Source organism: Gadus chalcogrammus, chromosome 6, assembly GCF_026213295.1.
Source record: "Gadus chalcogrammus isolate NIFS_2021 chromosome 6, NIFS_Gcha_1.0, whole genome shotgun sequence".
Lineage (NCBI taxonomy): Eukaryota > Metazoa > Chordata > Actinopteri > Gadiformes > Gadidae > Gadus > Gadus chalcogrammus.
The window spans coordinates 26,462,765-26,483,230 of record NC_079417.1 but is presented as its reverse complement, the minus strand read 5'-3'; the positions used below and the strand labels follow the sequence as shown (position 1 = coordinate 26,483,230).

Below are 20,466 nucleotides of genomic sequence, written 5' to 3'. Positions count from 1 at the left end.
TTATAAAGCTGTTGTGTTTTACACTTCCTTGGCTTTTTGAGTCTTAATGTGTTCTGGTGACTTAGGTCGTTTTGACTGGGGTCCAGCAGGAGTACATTGATCGGGCTCCGCTCGCAGCTTCACCTTAGCCTATAAGGCGAAGCCTAGACGGCGTAGCCTACATGAAATAGAACGATAGTTATGTTATTATAACTCTAGTTCTATGATTGTAGGCGTAGCCGTCTAGTTTCCCACCTGCTGTACCCTCCAAATGCTGAAAGAAAAGCGTGGAGGATGAGCGACGGTATTCACCGCGCTATATACACGATACCGTGGGAAATGTGGGCGGTGCCCACGCTGATAGGTGCATAGTTTGAATTTTCAGCGCGCGCAAACGCGCACATGGGACAAGCCCGTAAGGCGAAGCCTAGACGGCTACGCCTACAATCATAGAACTAGAGTTATAATAACATAACTATCGTTATGGTTTGCGTGGAGGCATCGGGGCGTGTGTCGAGTAGCTCGGCTCCTCCCCCAGCGAAGCTCCGTATCGAGTAGGATTCCCATAGGCGAAATGACGTAGCGTGTGACGTTCGAGGCTTCATCTCGGGCTGTTCCGCGATATGGGTTCACAATTGGCACATTTTTACAAAAAGAAGACCCTACCCTGTTCCAAGATCACTTTTATGGCTATGTAATTAATCACACGCATTCTCAGTCATTATGCAGTTCTATTATTACAATTATTAGTAGGCTACTGTAGTTATAAGACAATCTATTTTGCCCGGGATGACTTAAAATCTTTGTCAAATGATTTGTTCTCTACCATGAGCTCGGGAGATATTTATGAACGACACACGTATCACTGAAATGACTTTAATTCTTAAACGTTTTGATGTTGTATGAAGCAAACATCACATCTTCACAGGAAACTCTTTCTTTCATCATAATTTCATTCGCCACTAGGAGTCCCTAGCGTACTCATTTGAAGCTTCGAGGTCGAACCACTTTGATGGTTCATCTGGCTGCGAGGCATTGACGATTCATGAGGCATCATCTCGGCACCACTAGTTTGAGGCACACATTGTAACAAGATGGCTGCGCCTGTCACAAGGTCCTGTGAATGAACCATTCATCATATGCATGAAACATTGAAAAATCACGACCTCCAACTGAGTGAGGTGACAGTTTGTATGAGTTACTGACACTGTACATAATGGTCACAGCGAAAAATTCATTTAGGATTTCCTTCGGAATAATAATAAAAAAAGTATGCTTCAGGAGAGATGCACTTCTATGGGACAAAATTCAGCAATACTTGAAATAAAAAAAGTTATTTTCCCATTCTTAATAATGCATTGGATAGGCATGTATGTTTCTTCCTACGTTTCAAATTTCCATTCTGCCTGAACATAGATCCATTCATTATTCCGAAAATGTCAGATGACTTTTCCTCATTAAAGATAGCCCATATAGCTTTCTTAACACCAATATGTTATAAATGTGTGCAAGGAAATGCACTGCAACAATACAGTGTTAGCATATGTTTCGGAAAAACGGCAACCAGTCATGATCAGAAGATTCAAGGCAACTCATCGTAGAGACAGCGCAAACGTATGTGAACAAATCTTTCAGCGTCTTCATGAAGCTTAGGAAAGATCAATGTGTTTGTTGAGAGCTTGCTACCAGTATTAATTTATTATAGTGACTTCATTTAGGTGATCAGGGTTTGGTTAAGACCAGGGCTCAGGAAACACATGCGATTTCATTTATGAATAATGAATAAAATGTTGCAAATATGGTGTAGAAATGTTTCTCAAATGTTTCATCTGGAATAATGAAGTTACAAATCAGAAGAATCAGTATTATAAATATAAAACACTGCACATTTTATTTTAGCTTTGTGTTATGTTGCAAAAAATGTAGCATAGAAGCCATTTGATTAACATCAAATCATTGATTTAAGAAATAATTTATTTTTAGTAATGAAAATCTAGAAGCAGGTAGGCCTATGCAAATTAACATGTATGTCCGTCAGAGGGATGTGTTAGAACTTGTCACATGTTATTATATAACAGAAAAGAATAAGCAGGACTAACACAATTTGCCGACATTTGGCGGAGAAGATCTCAAGTCAGGATCAGAAAGTCTGAGGCACCAATCGTAACAAGTTGGCTGCGCCTTTCACGGAAAGCCATAGAAATGAGCAAGCGAGGTGACAATATATATGATTTGACTCAAGTGTGAGTAACGGTCTCATCAATACCTTTCTTTTGGCGAGATGCACGTTTCAACTGCACTAATCTTCATTAACACACCACCGATCAAGACGTTGAGATGTTGTTTTTGATAAAAAAAAACTGCAACCACCAATGGTCAGATGATGCAACACGTCGTAGCAACTTAGGAGACTGATTAATTTGTTGAGAGCTACCAGTATGACTGTACACACATTCATTTGGTGAATAGGGTTCTACGTTAATTGAGGAGGACAAGACCAGGGCTCAGGAATCATATTTTGTGAATATGAATTTTCGAAATGTTACAATTACGCCTATATTATGGTGATGTTTCTTACTTTATTTTTTTATAATGAAGTTACACATTAAAAGAATAAAGTAATATTCCAAAAACATTATTTACTTTGTATTGAGGTTTAAGCTTTGTGATCTGGTGCAAAATATTTAGATGAAAAGGTATCACAACCACCCTTAAATAAGGTTAGACATTCTGATGTTTGACACAAAATATTTTCTTTATGAAAACTTCCTTCAAGTAATTAAAATCTAGATGCATATTCCTTCATCAGCAGATTTTTTTAGGACCCGCATTGATTTAGCATCCGTGATTATTACTTTGTCACATTACGTAGGCCTATGTTAGGTAGTGATGTTATGGTTTGCATCGAGGCATCGGGGCGTGTGTCGAGTACCTCGGCGCCTCCCCCCCAGCGAAGCTCCGTATCGAGTAGGATTCACATAGGCGAAATGACGTAGGGTGTGACGTACGAGGCTTCATCTCGGGCTGCTCCGCGATATGGGTTCACAATTGGCACATTTTTACAAAAAGAAGACCCAGTTCCAAGATCACTTGAATGGCTATGCAATTAATCACACTCATTCTCAGTCATCATGCAGTTGTTCTATTATTACAATTATTAGACATTCTATTTTGCCCTGGATGACTTAAAATCTTTGTCAAATGTTTTGTTTTTCTACCTTGAGCTCGGGAGATATTTATGAACCGCACACTCACACGTATCACTGAAATGACTTTAATTCTACTTAATTCTCAAATGTTTTGATGTTGTACGAAGCAAACATCACATCGTCACAGGAAACTCTTTCTTTCATTCACCACTAGGTGTCCCTAGCGTACTCATTTGAAGCTTCGAGGTCGACCCACTTTAATGGTTCATCTGGATGCGAGGCCTTGACGTTTCATGAGGCATCATCTCGGCACAACTAATGTTAGGACGTATCAAGTCCGGATCAGAAAGTTTGAGGCACACATCGTAACCAGATGGCTGCGCCTGTCACAGACGTCCTGTGAAAGAACCATTCATCATATGCATGAAACATGAAAAAATCACGACCTACAACTGAGTGAGGTGACAGTTTGTATGAGTTACTGACACTGTACATAATGGTCACAGCGAAAAATTCATTTAGGATTTCCTTCGGAATAATAATAAAAAAAAGTATGCTTCAGGAGAGATGCACTATGGGACAAAATTCAGCAATACTTGAAATAAAAAAAGTTATTTTCCCATTCTTAATAATGCATTGGATAGGCCTGTATGTTTCTTCCTACGTTTCAAATTTCCATTCTGCCTGAACATAGATCCATTAATTATTCCGAAAATTTCAGATGACTTTTCCTCATTAAAGATAGCCCATATAGCTTTCTTAACACCAATATGTTATAAATGTGTGCAAGGAAATGCACTGCAACAATACAGTGTTAGCCTTTGTTTCGGAAAAACTGCAACCAGTACCAGTCATGATCAGAAGATTCAAGGCAACTCATCGTAGAGACAGCGCAAACGTACGTGAACAAATCTTTCAGCGTCTTCATGAAGCTTAGGAAAGATCAATGTGTTTGTTGAGAGCTTGCTACCAGTATTCATTTATTATAGTGACTTCATTTAGGTGATCAGGGTTTGGTTAAGACCAGGGCTCAGGAAACACATGCGATTTCATTTAGGAATAATGAATAAATTGTTTCAAATATGGTATAGAAATGTTTCTCAAATGTTTCATCTGGAATAATGAAGCTACAAATTAGAAGAATCAGTATTATAAATATAAAACACTGCACATTTTATTTTAGCTTTGTGTTATGTTGCAAAAAATGTAGCATAGAAGCCATTTGATTAACATCAAATCATTGATTTAAGAAATAATTTCTTTTTAGTAATGAAAATCAAGAAGCTGGTAGGCCTATGCAAATTAACATGTATGTCCGTCAGAGGGATGTGTAAGAACTTGTCACATGTTATTATATAACAGAAAAGAATAAGCAGGACTAACACAATTTGCCAACATTTGGCGGAGAAGATCTCAAGTCAGGATCAGAAAGTCTGAGGCACCAGTCGTAACAAGTTGGCTGCGCCTTTCACGGAAAGCCGTGAACAAACCTTTCATCATTTGCATGAAACTTGGAAAGATCATAGAAATGAGCAAGCGAGGTGACAATATATATGATTTGACTCACTGTGTGAGTAACGGTCTCATCAATACCTTTCTTTTTGCGGGTTCCACGTTTCAACTGCACTTTTCTTCATTAACACACCACCGATCAAGACATTGAGATGTCGTTTTTGATAAATCGATAAACCTTTTCTATGTTAAATAAACCTCAGGAGAGGTGCATTATGGGATAAGTGCCTTGGTAGCTATGTAGAGCTGGGACAGTAAAGGAGCACCCCCTAAAGGCCCGGAGGTCACATGTCGCAAAATAAAAAATAGAAAATCGTGGGGGCATATTTGTCTTCATTAACTACTCTACTAAAGATAGGAGGATTACTAATTAGACTTAAACCAGACTTCATTGGATAATGCACCAAACGAATGATGCACCGAATCAACGTTTCTGTCTCATTATCATACAATCTAATTCTTGGCTTGTTTTTTTCCCTCCTACCTTGTTTAGCCAATTCTTAGCTAATTTGTCAATTTATATTAGGTCTTACCCTGAAGACAAAATGAAGGTCTATAGATAAACTGGCCTCGAGTGCCAGATGTTCACACCTGTGGAAACATTATTCATACGCTCACCAGTCCAAACCTCAGCTCAAATCAGTCCACACACTAATTTTGAAAAAAAAACAGAAAGTTTATTTATGTAAATAGTGTGAGCTCTTCACATCTGTACAACACTGGCATCTGTGGTTGGCACTCTTTAAAGGGACAATCCATCTTAAAACAGGATTCAAATCCATTTTTTGCTCCTGCGTGAAGGTTTGCAGAGCAGAGCGGCAATCGAACATCGGCTACATAAATCTAAATTCACAGAAACTGAACTCGGTTCTGTTTAAGAGCGGATTTGTTTACTCCAATAACCCAAAGTATCTCCTTGGTTACACAGTACAAAAAGAAAATGGCACCCAACGCCACAACGGACACTCGGCAGAACTGAAAGGAACTACGTTTACATGCAACTCACATCGCTTTACACTCTGATATATAGGCATGCAAAAACAACACTGTTTCAACAGGGTCCAATTGACAAAAGACACACAAACAATAGGTTAACACACACTCGTCCAAACACACAATAATACAACACAACAGTATTCTGCGAAATTGGAGCATCACGTAGGCTACTGCAGGAACATTGGATGTCCATCTACTGACATGTGTTGCCGTTGAGATAGGATTCAAAAGGTTCTGTATGCTTTTTGACGTTCTGGTCCAGCCCAACTCAGCAGCTCAGTCCACCTTAGAGGAATATAGAGTGTGGATGGACGCTATGGAGTCCATTCGTCCAGGAGGACGGCGACTGATGAGGAATCATCAGCCGCATGGGGGCTTCTCTCAGAGACCCACCGTTGAGTCGTACAAGGCGTTTGACACCGCGGGAGGAGAGACGGGGAGCCAGATGGTGGCGGTTGCGATTGGTGTGAGGCGATCGTAGCAAGTGAACCAACAGCAGCAATCCGCTTGGTGTCGCAGTTTGACTCTTCAGAAAAACAGTTGACCCCCAGGAGAACCGTGTTCTGAAGCCTCCGCGGAGGTGACGCCGGAGCTCTTGACAGAAAAGCTCCTTCTTCTTTTAAAGCAACAAATAAAATCAACTTAAAAACACAACAATCAGTTCAATATCATAGTGTGGGGCTAACTTTTTAGGATTAGATAGAACACAAACAGTTAAACTTCTTGCTTGCTACTCTGATGAGGAGTTGACGGCCTGTTAGAGGGATGGATGGCCACCAACAGATTCCATGTGACCAACAGTGAAGATGAATAAATGGACAAGCTTTAAAAAATACAAAATCCGAAAAACGACACCCATGAAAGAAGGAAGAGAGAAATAAACTCTGCTGGTTTTGTTGAATTTAAGATTCCATAGCCAAGGATGGATTCAATGCGCCTTAGTCATCTAGCGGCCATCTTGGTTCCACCCCAACAACTAGCCGGTTGGGGCGAATGAATGCAGAATCAAGAAATTCAGTTTCCCCACTCAGTGAAAGTTTGGAACCAAGATGAACCAAAACGGATTAAAATCATGTTCTCTGTGCAATGAAGGGATTGAGATGGATAAGAAGGGCTCCAAATCCTGTTTCGTCGGTTGGCAGATAAAGGAAGGTGTTTACGGAGAGCACACCGCTAACCCAGTGGAAGTCCCTGCTTGGCAGGCATATTCAATTCTCCACTAAAGCTATGACCTGCTTGTGTGGTTCCTTTACTCAATGTTAATGTAAACGGGGAAATGATTGCATTACCTGCCCAAAAAAATGCATTGTTGAAAAAAGGAAAAGGCTTGAATGCCCTAAATATAAATGTAAGTAGTTTTAAAAGTAAAAACATATAACATATTCTGCTGCATTTATGTATTTCTATTAAAAGCAGTTTGGAGCGATGGAGGGTGTGGGGGGACAAACAATCAGAACAAATAATCCTTTTTCAGAGTATACACAAACACAGACAGAAAATAAAGTGTTAAACGCCATAGCTTCCGACCCCCTCCGTTGCTGGTGAACACCAGGAGATCACACATGTTGCTTCCACCGCAGACTTTGTACCGTCACCGGCGGCATATCACTCAGAATGGCTGCCATTGTAAACATGGCCAGTAAAAAGGGGTCTTTTTTTGGGACATGTGGTCGGAGAAAAACTCCACGAATGAGTCGTCGTCGGTGGACCGCTCCTAGGTAGATTCGTAGTGGAGATGTCTATTGCAGGTGCTTCGGAAACAAGGCAATGGATCAACTTTTCAAGTCTCTGAACACGCCGAGGTCACGACTCGACCTGTGCATCATGTTGCTAAACATTACAGGTTCTGGGGAATTGTCTTAATTCCCATTCATCAACCCTCATCCAATGAAGGGAGGGGCAGTTTTGTAACGAAAACAATATTTTATTGGATGGGCTGATCATATCCGGTGTGCAGTCAATCGTTGATGTTGGCCGCAATATAGTCCAGCTGGGAAATGTTTCCTTCTAGTCTTTGTAGCTTGAATAGGTTCTGGGGCCTCCTCTGCCCCAACCCCCCCAATCTGAAAACAGTGAATTGGGGGGTCGGTGCAGAGGAGGTCCTGGCTGGTGCTGGAGGGGTCACTGGGACTGTAGAGGATTAACCCGGGGCAGGGGTCACCACAGACAGCATCTCACGGAGGATGGTGATCTGCAAGTGTTTTGAGCTGTTGCTGAGGTCATCCCCCCCCCCCACCCACCGCATTGTCTCATCAGGGGCCCGGTTCTTAAGAGGTCTTGACCAGGTCGTAGACGTAGATGTGGAAGTCGTCATCGAACTTGATGAAGTACACCGAGGGCTTGGCCTCCACCTGGTGGATAACCATCCCCGAGCGCTTGCCCCCGTCCTCCTTGGCGTACTCCACCTGCTTCCCCACCAGGCTGTCCACCACCTCGCCTGGCTCCCGCTCCGCCGGCACAGTGTCATCTGGGGGGGGGAAGATCAAAAGACGAAGACATGAGAAGTCAAAGAGAAAGATAAAAAGAGATGGAAAGAAGGAATGAAAGAATGAATAACTAGGACTGCAAGCAGTCACACAAGGTGTTGACACCCCACGCATATCTGACCACGAGTCGCCCTTTCCAAGCAAATCACAGGTGTAGTCGTTACTCCGAGTTACATTTTGCACTGCCAAATATTACCGTCTTATGCACGCCTTTTCCCGGCGTGTTCCGCGCGTTTACACTGCCCGAGGTAAATCGCCGGCTTGAGCTAGCACCCCAATTTCCCCTCCCGGACCCTACACACATTTTCAGTTTCATTCTGATGCAAATGCGATAAGACGCTCCGCAGTTCCAGGGACGGGACTTGCGTAGAGATGTTGCTGCGTTGTCTAGACAGAGACAACGCAGCGATATCAACATGAGTAGTTCAAAACTGGAGAGACAGTGAAATCCACAAGCTGCTTATCATGCGTGAGAAGGAAATGCAGTCGCATTAAACGAAGACGGGGAAGATGGCGCGATCTACGAGAAAGAATTTTTTCATCCTCTGGATATAAATAAAAAAAGGATAAACAAGTGGTCAGCAAAATAAAGAATATTTTGGCGTTTTTGCACCTAGAAATAGTTAATCGCGCTTTTAGCCTACACTCATTCTTGCATGAGAGTCTCTTGAATCATAAAAAAATTAAAACATTAGTTTCATGCAAATTATTCTAAAGAGGTCTACTCTGTAATGCGTAGCACCGCCTTCTCCAGTGAATCAAAAAGCCTGCTACGTGACGACGGGGGATTTCACACCTTCGGTTTTAAACAGGCAAGGCAGTGAAATTGCCGGGCGTGCCAAGACGCGCCCGAACCGGCTTGGCAGTGTAAAAAGGCCTTATGCCTCTTATGCTTTGACCGCCCCTGATGGACTGCATGGAGTGTGTGTATGGGTGTGTTTTTTTTTCTCCCAAAGAGCACACACAGTCAAAGAAACACACAGACACACAAACACGTACACACTGACACACACACACGCACGCAGATTAACAGAGAGCCAGACACAGACAGACAGACACACACATACACTGCTTTAATAGTAGATCTCGCTTATGTGTGATTTTGTGCTACATGCTGTGGTAATGGTGCATTACGCTTAGGACCAATTAGTGTAATTGACACTGTGACGTCATTGAATGAAAATTGAACACAAAATCTTTGACACAAGTTCCTGCCAACTTCTGACCCGGACCTGCGATGGAAATGGAGCATTAGCGCTTGGCTGAGCATTTTTTCAAATTGAAAATGATGACAATAGAAACCCTGACTACTTCTCAAGTGTAATTCTGATTGATTGAAGATTAAAAAAATATGGATTTCCACATAAGTTTGTTCATAGTGATTAACAATCTTTGCTAAATGTATAACCAGATAAGTCCATAGATGATGTACATCCATATTTTTTGTCATGTAAAGCTTTCGTTCTGAAGAAGAAATTTGTTTTTCCCAAAATGTCAGTGTTCAGAAAAAAATATCCTGACAGACATTATGGGTCCAAGAGGCAAAGTGTTTCAGAATTTTAAATCCTTCGGCGGAAAGTATAACTTTGACCACGAATTATATAGCCAATCCAGAGATATAGGCGCTCAAATATAAAACAATAATAATAATAATAGCTAAACCCAACAATAACATTTGGTATCCATAATTAAACTGTTAATAATACCTAACTAGGACTGAAAGCAGTCACACAAGCCATGTACAGCAATTCACAACAAGTAGATGCTGATTATGTGTGAATTCAAATTTGGGCCCCCTATAGAGGAATTGGTGCATTGCGCTTACGAGGAATTACTCACTGACATAATGGAATGAGATATTGAGACCAAACTTTTACACAGGTTAAGGGAGGTGCTATTGCAGGTTTCACTAATGTTCACTAATTTGCATATGTGGAATTTGCCACAACTGTTATTTTTTATGTGAGCAAAAATCGTTGGTAAGATCAGACGAAGGAGTCCGTAGAACAGGTGTACGGCAAAATTCTGATAAAACATTTTTACGTTTTTCGAAAATGTCCCTATACAGAAAGAAACCCGCAGACGAACATTGTGGGTTCAAGAGGTAGAAATGTTCAGCACGTGAAATAAGGGCAGTTCACCAAGTTTCTGAATTCAAATCCATCTGTGCGGCTGTGGTGCGATTTGACCTTGACTGCGAATTATAGCGCCCCCTACAGGAATTTCAGCAACAAACTCTTGGAGACCTGCTTATCGCGAGACTTTTGTACAATCAGAAGCTGAGCTATAAGTGGTACCAATCCAAATTAAACACCCAAACCATACTAAAACAATAGATATCCACAGGTATACTGCGAATACCAAATTATTGTAACCATCCTTCTGTGAACATACCAAGCTAGAGGTTGCTGTCGCCCAATCAAACTGTATTTTCTGTCAGATATAGATGGGGGTTGGCATTCTGCGTGCGTGCGTGCATGCGTGTTAGGACTGTACGGTATGGTCTAAAATATATATCACGGTATGATTGCTAGCATAGACGGTAACTTTATTATATCGCGGTATGTTAATTTTATCTTCTAATTTCTAAATAAATGGTTCTGAAGGGGTAAAATACTGGTTACACTGCAAAACTGCATAGAAAATATGCAAAATCTTTTCTCAAGTTACTTCCATCTCTGAAAAACACTTATGTTTAATAGTATGGATTTCTTTCTCCACTTGCTCGCGGCCTTGCCGTATAGTTATGGCATCTCGATTTGGCTGAAGTGTGTGCGGGCAGGTACGCAGGTATCGCGTACCTGTGATCGAGTATTTTGAAAATCTCTTTAAAGCCCTTTCTATCGAAATTTTGAAAGGGAACCATGTCCTTACACAGGTAAACAGTGACGGCGTTTGTTATCTCGTTCCACCGCTGGCATTTTGTCGCAAGGACTGGTGTGATATGCAGAAACAGCTTCACGCTACCAGCGTCTGTCTCGTACGGTGTGGAATGAGAGCTCATGAAGAGACTATAGCACGCAGGCGCGCAGCAAGCGCGCCTGCGTGCTTGCCGAATGGCATACTGCCTGAGAAGGCAGTACCGCTGTCAAATCTTTCCCTGGGAAAAGTAACGTTGCGCCGAATTGAAAAAGGAACTATGTTTCGTTACCATATTTTCAGTAGTTGGGCGCAACTTTACTTTTTACATGAAAAAGTAGTAAGGTTACTTTATTAACATGTGACTTACTTTGTAACGCGTTACACACAACACTGTCTACCGGTGACGAGAAAATCCAGTGTTCTGCCTGAACGCGTTCATGAACTCGTTCATATTTTGGCCGAATGTACTGTATTACTGCCTGATGGACGTTACTGTAACTCGTTCATTCTGGTGTGTGAACGGCACGCTCACTCAGTTTAACTTCGTTCAATAGTGGGGTTATTTGTTTATCAACACGGCGGATGCGCACGCAGAACGCCGTGTTGTTTGACCGGTTGCCATGGTTATCTTCAAGTGGTTAATTTGCAGTTGTGGTGTTCTCAGCTTACTGTTACATTAAACTGTAATCAGAAAACGCGGTTATATGCTGTATAGACCCTATAGTATCTGTCGTATAAAGGCTGGGACAAATTTCAAATTATCAGTAAGTACACTTTAATTTGAAAGTATTTGCCAGGGGTCAGCAACCTTTTCAACCTGCAGTGCCAGCTTCACATTTTCTCGTTAATGAGTGTGCCTTAAGCAATAATATATTAAAAATTAAGCTGAATTATGACACAGCGACCAAAAACATTTCAAGAAGACCTGGAATTGTACTATTTCCATATAGTCCACAATCATGCATCAACATTTTAAATGTTTTGTTGGTTGTTATATTTGCAACATGGGTTTACAAATTATAACTTCCTCCCATCTTAAAACACCATTTTCAGAAACTCATTCAAAAACATATTTGCACTCTGAGAAATGTAAATAACGAGAACATATGAGAATGTTTAAGCCATGTGAAACTATGTGAAGGCGATGCCCACAGGCCACTTGCAACAATATTTTCTTTCCGTAACTAATTAAACATATTTGCACTGGGAGGAAATGCCCAAAACAGAATAAAGCGCAAAAAAATCGGTAGTAATGATTATGCTGCCGCATAAAAAAATAAATTAAAAAAATGAAAAAAGTTTTTAAAGTGTGCTAATGATTATGCTGCCCATGCCAGTGGTGGCACGCGTGCCTAGGGTTGCCGACCCCTGGTATAGACCGTCGCGATTCCCATTGAAAGGAATGGCACAGTGATTATTCTTCAAAACGAGAGCTGTTAAATTGTGAAAAATGAATTAAACTGTAATCAGACAACACGGTTATATGCTATAGACTCTAGAGCAGGGCTATTCAATTGGCGGCCCGCAGAGCGTTATTTACTGGCCCTTTTAGTGAAAAAAAAGAAAAGTGTTTTTTTTTAACTGCAAAAAAAAAAATAAAAAAAAATATTTTAACTGCTGGCCTTACAGGGGCTGATATGAGCTGCCCTCTCTCATCTCCGCACAGCACAGCGTAGACTTGCTCCGCAAGGCGCGCGGCCACAACAATCCTCCCCGCACGCTCCCACTATGCTCTTCTTCGTGAGCTTTTGCATTGCTCCTCTCCACTGCTTGGCGCGCTCCGCTTCGAAGTTCGCGCCTAATGTTGTTTTGATGATCGTTCTGCCTGGTTGAATCAACACAATTTCGCTTTCTACTCGGAAAAAGCGAAAACTATACTCAGAAAACCGACAATTCAATAGCGAATGGACACAGAAGTATTTGTTTGGATTTGCCACTGGGAAGCCTGTGTGTTTACTCTGCAGCGAGTGTATATTGGTGTGTAAAGAACTGAGAAGGCATTTTAATATAAATCATGCTAACTTCGACACCACTTTCCCACTGGGCTCTGATGCTCGCCGCCAGAAGATTTTGGGGCTAACTTGATGCTATGAACAGAGACGCCGACACCGCTGAACTGATGAGATTGTTAAACACTAACAGGCAGCCTATGACGTTAATCAAATAGGGATTGATTTTGATTAGCTGTTGGTCTCTATTTGATAAAATGAAGAAAATATATGCACTCATATGTAGGGATGGGAATTGATAAGAATTTCACGATTCCGATTCCGATTCCGATTCTGCTTATCGATCCGATTCTTTATCGATTCTCTTATCGATTCTCATTGGGTGAGAAAATAAGTATAAATGTGTTTGTTTGCATTACATCTCTTTAATATCTGATCAGAAGTGCTTCTAGTATTAGGAAATTGTACATTTTCAAATCAATTGGTCTAGACGAAAAGATATATGTTTCGCTTTTTAAGCCCAAATGCCATCATTATGTGCCATACAACTAAAAACACAGACTGAAAACAGCCAAGTAAGAGCTTGTGCCTTTTGGAATTCTAACAGTGCTCATTTACATTCAACTTGTAACAAAATTTAACTGACATAAACAAAATGAAGCATTGATTAGACAGAGATTTATTAGATGGGCCTACCGAATAAACCGTTGGAACACACAAGACCGGAAACCATAGCAATGCCGGTAAACAAACCCCGAGAAGCCCAATCCCTATGAGAGCTCCCCACGCTACGGCCATCCGGAGGCGACAGAGCTGTTGGCCGTGATATTATATATACAATTATAATATAGTATATAATATATTATATACTATTATATATAGAGCTCCGGGAGTCGCAAACTGCAACAATCACTTTCTCCTCCATTCCGCGGTTCACCCGGACTGCACTGCACTGAGTTTGACGGCTGAACGCGGATTGGCTGTTACGTTACACATGTCACTCAGTTATCACGCTGTTGAACGCTGATTGGCTGTCATCACGACAAAAACTTGTCATCGGTTTTCTCCCGCGAAAAACTCGCCCTTATACGCGTCTCTACGTTCACTTTGTATGGGATCTTGTCGCCCCGTCGCGTTTGGTGTGAATGCACAATGCAATTCTTCCCCGGCGGCGACATGTTTGCTGCGTTCTGAACCAAATCAAAGCAGCGTGTGTGTGACGTCACAACGCATTTGCTGCGACCGGAACCGATAAGCGGAATCGTTAAGCAGGCTTGCTAACGATTCCAAGGAATCGGTTGACTCGGAACCGGTTCTGAACAAGAACCGGTTCTCGATTCCCATCCCTACTCATATGTCGTTGTAGTGTTTAACAGTATCAGTAGCTATTGATGTGATGCTCATCAATTTTAGGCATTTTTGTCTGTCATTCTGGATCATTTCCACCTACCGGCCCCCGTTGAAAACTAATTGAATAGCCCTGCTCTAGAGTATCTGTGGTATAAAGGGTGAGACGAATTTCGAATAATAAATATGTACAATCCATAACGTTAGCTCTCTGGCTCATAGCTCAACGGACTAGAATACCTCCTAGAATCATTGCTTGTTGGCCGGAAACGGAAAGGGAGGCTGTGTACGTTTGGTTGTAGTCTTTTTGCTCGGTTCTCCGTCTCAACAGTAGGGCTAGAACCGAGCGAAAGACTACAACCAAACGTAAACACCCCCCTTTCCGTTTCCGGACAACGATCAATGTGTCTTCCAACAGAAATCAATGGGATTTACAAAATGTGCCAAATGTGCAATAAAACACGATATAAACTGTATTTCGCTACAATACTTGATTCAACCACTCTATTTCATCCTAGACAAACCACAAAAGGGGGATTAATGTTCAAAATCCCGGAAAAAAATAATATCTCACAGCAACATATTGAAAAAAAGAACTATGAAGTTAATTTTTTGGAACTTTCCCAACACTGTCAAAATCTATACCGTAGCGCAAATTCACATCGGTGTACTTTCTATATGGTACACCCCTAGTGTGTGTGTGTGTGTGTGTGTGTGTGTGTGTGTGTGTGTGTGTGTGTGTGTGTGTGTGTGTGTGTGTGTGTGTGTGTGTGTGTGTGTGTGTGTGTGTGTGTGTGTGTGTGTGTGTGTGTGACCCACTGGAGTCGGGCATGATCCGCAGATCCCCCTCCTTGTAGTCGTCCAGCAGCTGGTACATGTAGAGCACGGGGTCCTTCTCGTAGGTGATGTAGAACCACGTGGTCATGATGGGGGCGCGGGCCAGCACCATGCCCCTCCACTCCTCCTTGGGGCCCTCCTCCGTCTCAAACATGTGCTCCACCGCCTTCCCGATCATCGTCTCCGCCAGCATTGTGTCAGTAACGCGGGCCCGAGCTGGGGGAGGGGGGGGGGGGGGGGGTCAACATTAGGTTAGGTCAACATTTATCTTGGTTCGACCGATGGACCGTACAATCAAACACCTTCCATCCCCTTTAAGTAAGACACAGCCAGTCAAAAACAGCTTCGCTCCCATGAGGCCTGTTGCATGCTGCACGGATATTTGTGTTATTTTTTATTGAAACCGCACATGACGTGTGTAGAAGTACAGCGTGTTCATCATCCAACACAATTGGCTTTGATGTCAAACCTCTATAATAGTGTAAGGAATTAAACGCTGCACAATTGCGTTTACACCAATTAACTACCTAGCAGATAACTTGCTCACACGCAACTTTTAACAATGGGGACTCAGTCACTGAATCAGTAACTTTCACTCTCCTCAGCCAGCTCGTATTGAATGCTCAAAGGCAAACGATAAATACAATACCAAAGACAAGCCTGTAATTAATTACACACACACACACACACACACACACACACACACACATTACCGATTCTGTCAGGCAGCACCTCCAGGCCAACCACCCTCTCGTCGCTGTACAGCTCCAGGCCGTATATGCAGTCGAAGCCGTCATATTTGATCAGATAAAGAGAGGGGTTGACGGGAACCTGGTCCAACACCGTCCCCTTCCACTGGGAGGATTTACCTGGCGGGGCACCAGAACAGTGGGGCGTGTTTTAAGAGCCCAGACGCACCTGGTGATCGTTGTTAGGCCAGAGCACTGACGACTAACCTGGAATAGCTGTGAGGAGGAACTGGTGCTGCAACAGCTAAGTCAATTGATCGTAGTAGTATACAGACAACAATTACATAATCATTTATGTCAATTATCAATTGTACATGTTTTTCGTCATGTAAGCATTGCGTTATGTTGTTTTTATCTGTTTGCTATGACCAGCAAATTTATAGATATGTCAGTCATGACAATATAGTCCCCTACCTCAGGTCCCTAGCAATATGATCTTATCTCCAATAGTCTGTGAGAATATGGTGCACATTTCAACACTGTTGAAAGATGCATTTCAAAAGTTGGACTCCACCCTCTCCCCAGGTCAAATATGAAAGAACGTTTCCCTCTAACATAGACAGCTCAGTCATCAGATCAGTCAAACACATAATGCATAAACAGAAACACATTTTGAGAAGGACCCATGTTAAAATGATCATTGATCAGATAGTTGTAGTTGTGATGGCTGATAGTTTTGGTGGTTGTTGTTGTGTTGAGAACATACTGCCTTCCTTCCAGATGTGCTGGATCCTACAGCCCACGATGTTCCTCCTGGGCGGACCGCCTAAGGGCTTGCCGGGCTCCACACTGGTCCTCTGCTTCCTGCAGCCACAGACACCGGGCAGATGAGACACACGGCAAGAAATACAAAGCATGCAAATTAGGCCGAGCCACGGTTTACAAGCAGACATGATAGACAAAGAGGGGCAAAGGAAGAAAGTAAGAGAAAAGAGACAACAAAAAAAAAGGTATATGGGACGAGGGGTGACCGATGAGAGAGGATAACAAGCCATTTTTTTTAACCGATAACCCTGTTCTGGCCTTGAATCACTACAGAACCATCAACTCGACAAAGAAGATAAAAAAAAGGTTCAGATCACAGAAGGGGGTTAAACTCACTTGTGTGAATTCTTTTTCTTCATCATATTTGCAGATACACTGGAATGCCCTGAAACACAAATAGAATAGAGAAATTTAGAAGAGTCTTTATCCCTTAAGTGTCCAGGTAATTATAACCACTATCTAATAGACCAGGAATGTATACAGCATGACACTAATTAAAACTTAATATTCATGTCACAATATGCCATAGGACAGAATTCTGCCTTAATGTTATTAATGTCAGTGTAAAAAAGCGTAAACAGTCACTTAATGGAAGAACGGCCTTTTTAACTTCAACCGTTACGCTTGGAAAACATCTAATAAAATAAAATACTGCTTCATAAGTGAAGCGTCCATTTTGGCCAAATATTTGCAGAGAAGTCGGACCATTGATGTGATTTGGAAAAATCACATAGATGGAGACATTTAATACGGATCAATGACTTGATTAATTATCCGACTTGTGTGTTCGTTTTCGTTGAATCGATCGTTTTAGCTGAACCATAGCTTATTATGCAAACATGATTATGTAGCAATACTCCATATTATACATACTCACATTATCTATGATACATACTCTATAATATTAGAAAATAGCAAGCATGACAGCCCCCCTTTGAGGCTTGGTGACTTGAGCTTGGGAGTGTTAGCCACTGTGCAGCGGGACGTGGCTAGCCACCTAGAATGCCTCAGAGTAGTTAAATAGAGTTGGATCTTGGCTCTTCCACTGACAAGCACCCTCGCCACTCACCACCCTCCGGTCTGGGTCTCGGCGCCGCTGGAGTCTTGAAGGGGGTCTTCATTCATCCACCTGGTGGGGGGCAGCCAGGCTGCCAGTCCGGGACCTACGCTAGGTTCTACCACTCCGTTCACAGACCCCCCAGGAGGCGCTCCAGGAATTACACCCGGCCCAGGCCAGACTGCAGATTGGGTACAGGCTATCACCTGGAGTCCAACTACATCATGACAGGAATGATAAAGAGAAAAAGGGCCAGGAATGTCAGTACCACAATCTTGCATGTTCTCAACCCCTTGTGTTGGCAATGTTTGTTTCCTCACCTGGTTTATTGATAATAATTAAAAAGGAGATTGATTGTTTTTGAAGAATGTGGCCTTGTTTATGTGTAAAAGGCTGGGAAGCGACGCAAAGTGAGGTTCACAGATTGTCCCTTGAACAAATGCGTCACCTGCATCTTGTCAAGAAGTGGTTGATTATATATTTTGTCAACGGTCTATTTTTATTTCATGCATTACACAATAAATCCATGCAGTTGACAACAGTGCTGGAAATCTTGTTTTTTCCATTAGTAGTATCAATGTTTACAATATTACATTAAAGCACAACCAATCGCCAAAATCTACTGCCTCCACATCATGGTGACACACTTTACATGCATGTATTCTGCAAATAATTCAGGGGTTGGTCACATGAGCATATGGCCATGGGCAATGTGAGACTGACTGAAGGGAACCAAAACAATCCTTCGGGAACAATCTCCTGTCTTTATTTTCCATCAGGTCCCAATAAACAGCAACTGCAGGCCAAACCTCGGTGCTGATCTAAATACAGGCAAGCTGACAAGGTCACGCAATGAGCCAGGCGTGTGTCTGCTGCCATTTAGCACTGCTGTGCACCCCTGGCAACAGGGCAGCAAGCGGCCCTTGGAAAAATGGTGAATAACACTACAAGACTACTTCTCAACCCAAAGCCAGTTTAGTGGAGGAGAAAGTGACTATGGCCAATTCTGAAAGGCCGGGCCATATTTTAGCTTAGCGGTTGGATTTACCTTCCAAAACAAAAGGTTCAAGTGATCCAAAGGTGGTTTTCAAAGCCAGGTCTGACCACCGCTGAATAAGGCAAACCCAAAAGGTAGATTAGGTCAACAAAATTCTCATATGATGTAATGTCCCCCCTACAACCTGTAACCACCACATCTCAGATGAGGTTTCAGGGTTACACCGTCCTACTCTAACATGCAGGTAGGCTAGCGAGAGATAGATAGTACGGTATTACTAAAACAATACACCAGAATAGACATGATCCTTTAGTGCCATAATAAAAGAGAGACTGAGGGGAGAGACTAGTGTCAATGAAGCTTAACTGTCTCAGATTCAGTGCTCCTAGGCGTCATTGAGCAGGCCACTGAACCTCAATACCCCTTTGAGGTTCCCAATATCTATGGCAAGATAGCCTTCCCCAGATAGTCTGCAGCTCCATTGATCAAGGTGGACGTTGAAGTCAGTCAAGCTGTTCCACATTGAGTGCAATATTGGCACTCTGTGTCTTTCAAGGCTCACAATGCTGACTAACAGTTCAACACATATTGGTAATTTCCATCACAGTTTGACGTCTACATCAAGGTGTCAAGGGTTATTCTTATTCTATAGCATACAGGTATGATTGAGAATAAAATGCATACAAAAGGACGTATGACCTCATCAATGATGGACAGTTTGAGGTGCCCAATTCCCTTCAATCAGTGGACTTAATGTGTCCTTTGCCTGATTGGAAATCTCCCCTTGCAACCACATAATTCAGGTCAGCAGCAACACAGAAAAGAAAGACGTGCTGTTTACAACGCATAGGTGAGGGGTGGAACTATTTGTTTACTGTCGCATACGCACATGGGCATCACTATGGATTCATGATAATTGAACTGTTAACAGTGTATACAAGTGCCTACAGCAACGGTATGTGACATCAAAGTCAGCCATATTGCGCTAGTATTGATAAAAACCGCATCGGTGCCAAAAAGGCTCAAGCGAACAAAGGAAGAGCAGAGGTATGGTTCGGCTTCACGAGAGCCAATGCGCACAGTTAACAGCACACATATATGGCACTGGTACATGCAGATAAGGTTGCATCATATCAAAGGGAGATGAGTCCTAAGGCCTAAATATCTTACCTACAGAACAATCAGTATGGCCGCATATCTGGTCGAACGTAGCTGTAAATTGATTCCCTATGACTCCCCTTGTATACAACCCAAATTCTTCCACCGCCGAGTCCCGCCTATCTATTCATGCCAAATAGTGACCCAGAGGAGCTGGGAGGCGCGGTATGCTGCTATATGTTCCTGCGAAATAATGAGATTTTCTTCTGACCCGTTTTCTTGCCGTTTGAGCGCTGAGCTGTTAAAACAATTTGCAGGCACACAAGAATAGTGTTGTTAGCATATACCTCCAATAGATATTTGCTTTACAAGTATCCGTTGATGGAAAAAACCCACTGCATTGCAATATAAACCGTGGCACAGTAGGCGGCGAGTTCTTTTGGATGGCAAAAGAATCCGTAAGCGCAATTGACATTACCTGGTCCAGGATCAGATCAGAATTAGTTGGACGATGGGCCTATCCTAATGGCAGTTAGCGGGGGAAAATAAACGAACCGTGTCCCCAAAACTGATCAGAAAACAGTTGATGGTGCTTTACGTTCAAGAAGGGGCGGTGCTCACACCGGGAAGAAGTCAAAAGTTAGTTCGTTTTATTTAGTATAGGTGGCTAAGAGGGGCGGTGT

The 20,466-nt window shown here is 42.3% G+C and overlaps 1 protein-coding gene and 1 non-coding gene across 6 annotated transcripts; both read right to left on the bottom strand.

Annotated features, from left to right (window-relative positions):
* Positions 1–4,550: 4,550 nt before the first annotated feature.
* LOC130384988 (small nucleolar RNA U13) lies at positions 4,551–4,649 on the bottom strand. Its single transcript, XR_008895957.1, has one exon. It is a non-coding gene; the product is annotated as a small nucleolar RNA U13 (small nucleolar RNA).
* Positions 4,650–5,106: 457 nt separating this feature from the next.
* LOC130383727 (spindlin-W-like) lies at positions 5,107–20,401 on the bottom strand. Of its 5 annotated transcripts, none has more exons than XM_056591479.1 (7): positions 20,262–20,401; positions 17,701–17,905; positions 16,968–17,016; positions 16,573–16,670; positions 15,831–15,986; positions 15,100–15,333; positions 5,107–8,103 (listed from the first exon to the last, which is right to left on the bottom strand). In XM_056591479.1, exons 2-7 carry the CDS (start codon positions 17,750–17,752, stop codon positions 7,904–7,906), a joined length of 789 nt encoding a protein of 262 aa, XP_056447454.1. In that variant the 5' UTR covers positions 17,753–17,905; positions 20,262–20,401; the 3' UTR covers positions 5,107–7,903. The 5 variants fall into 5 exon arrangements, with proteins under 5 accessions (XP_056447454.1, XP_056447453.1, XP_056447452.1 ...); XM_056591478.1 differs by lacking the exon at positions 20,262–20,401 and adding an exon at positions 20,131–20,244; XM_056591477.1 differs by lacking the exon at positions 20,262–20,401 and adding an exon at positions 19,856–20,123.
* Between the last annotated feature and the right edge of the window lie 65 nt (positions 20,402–20,466).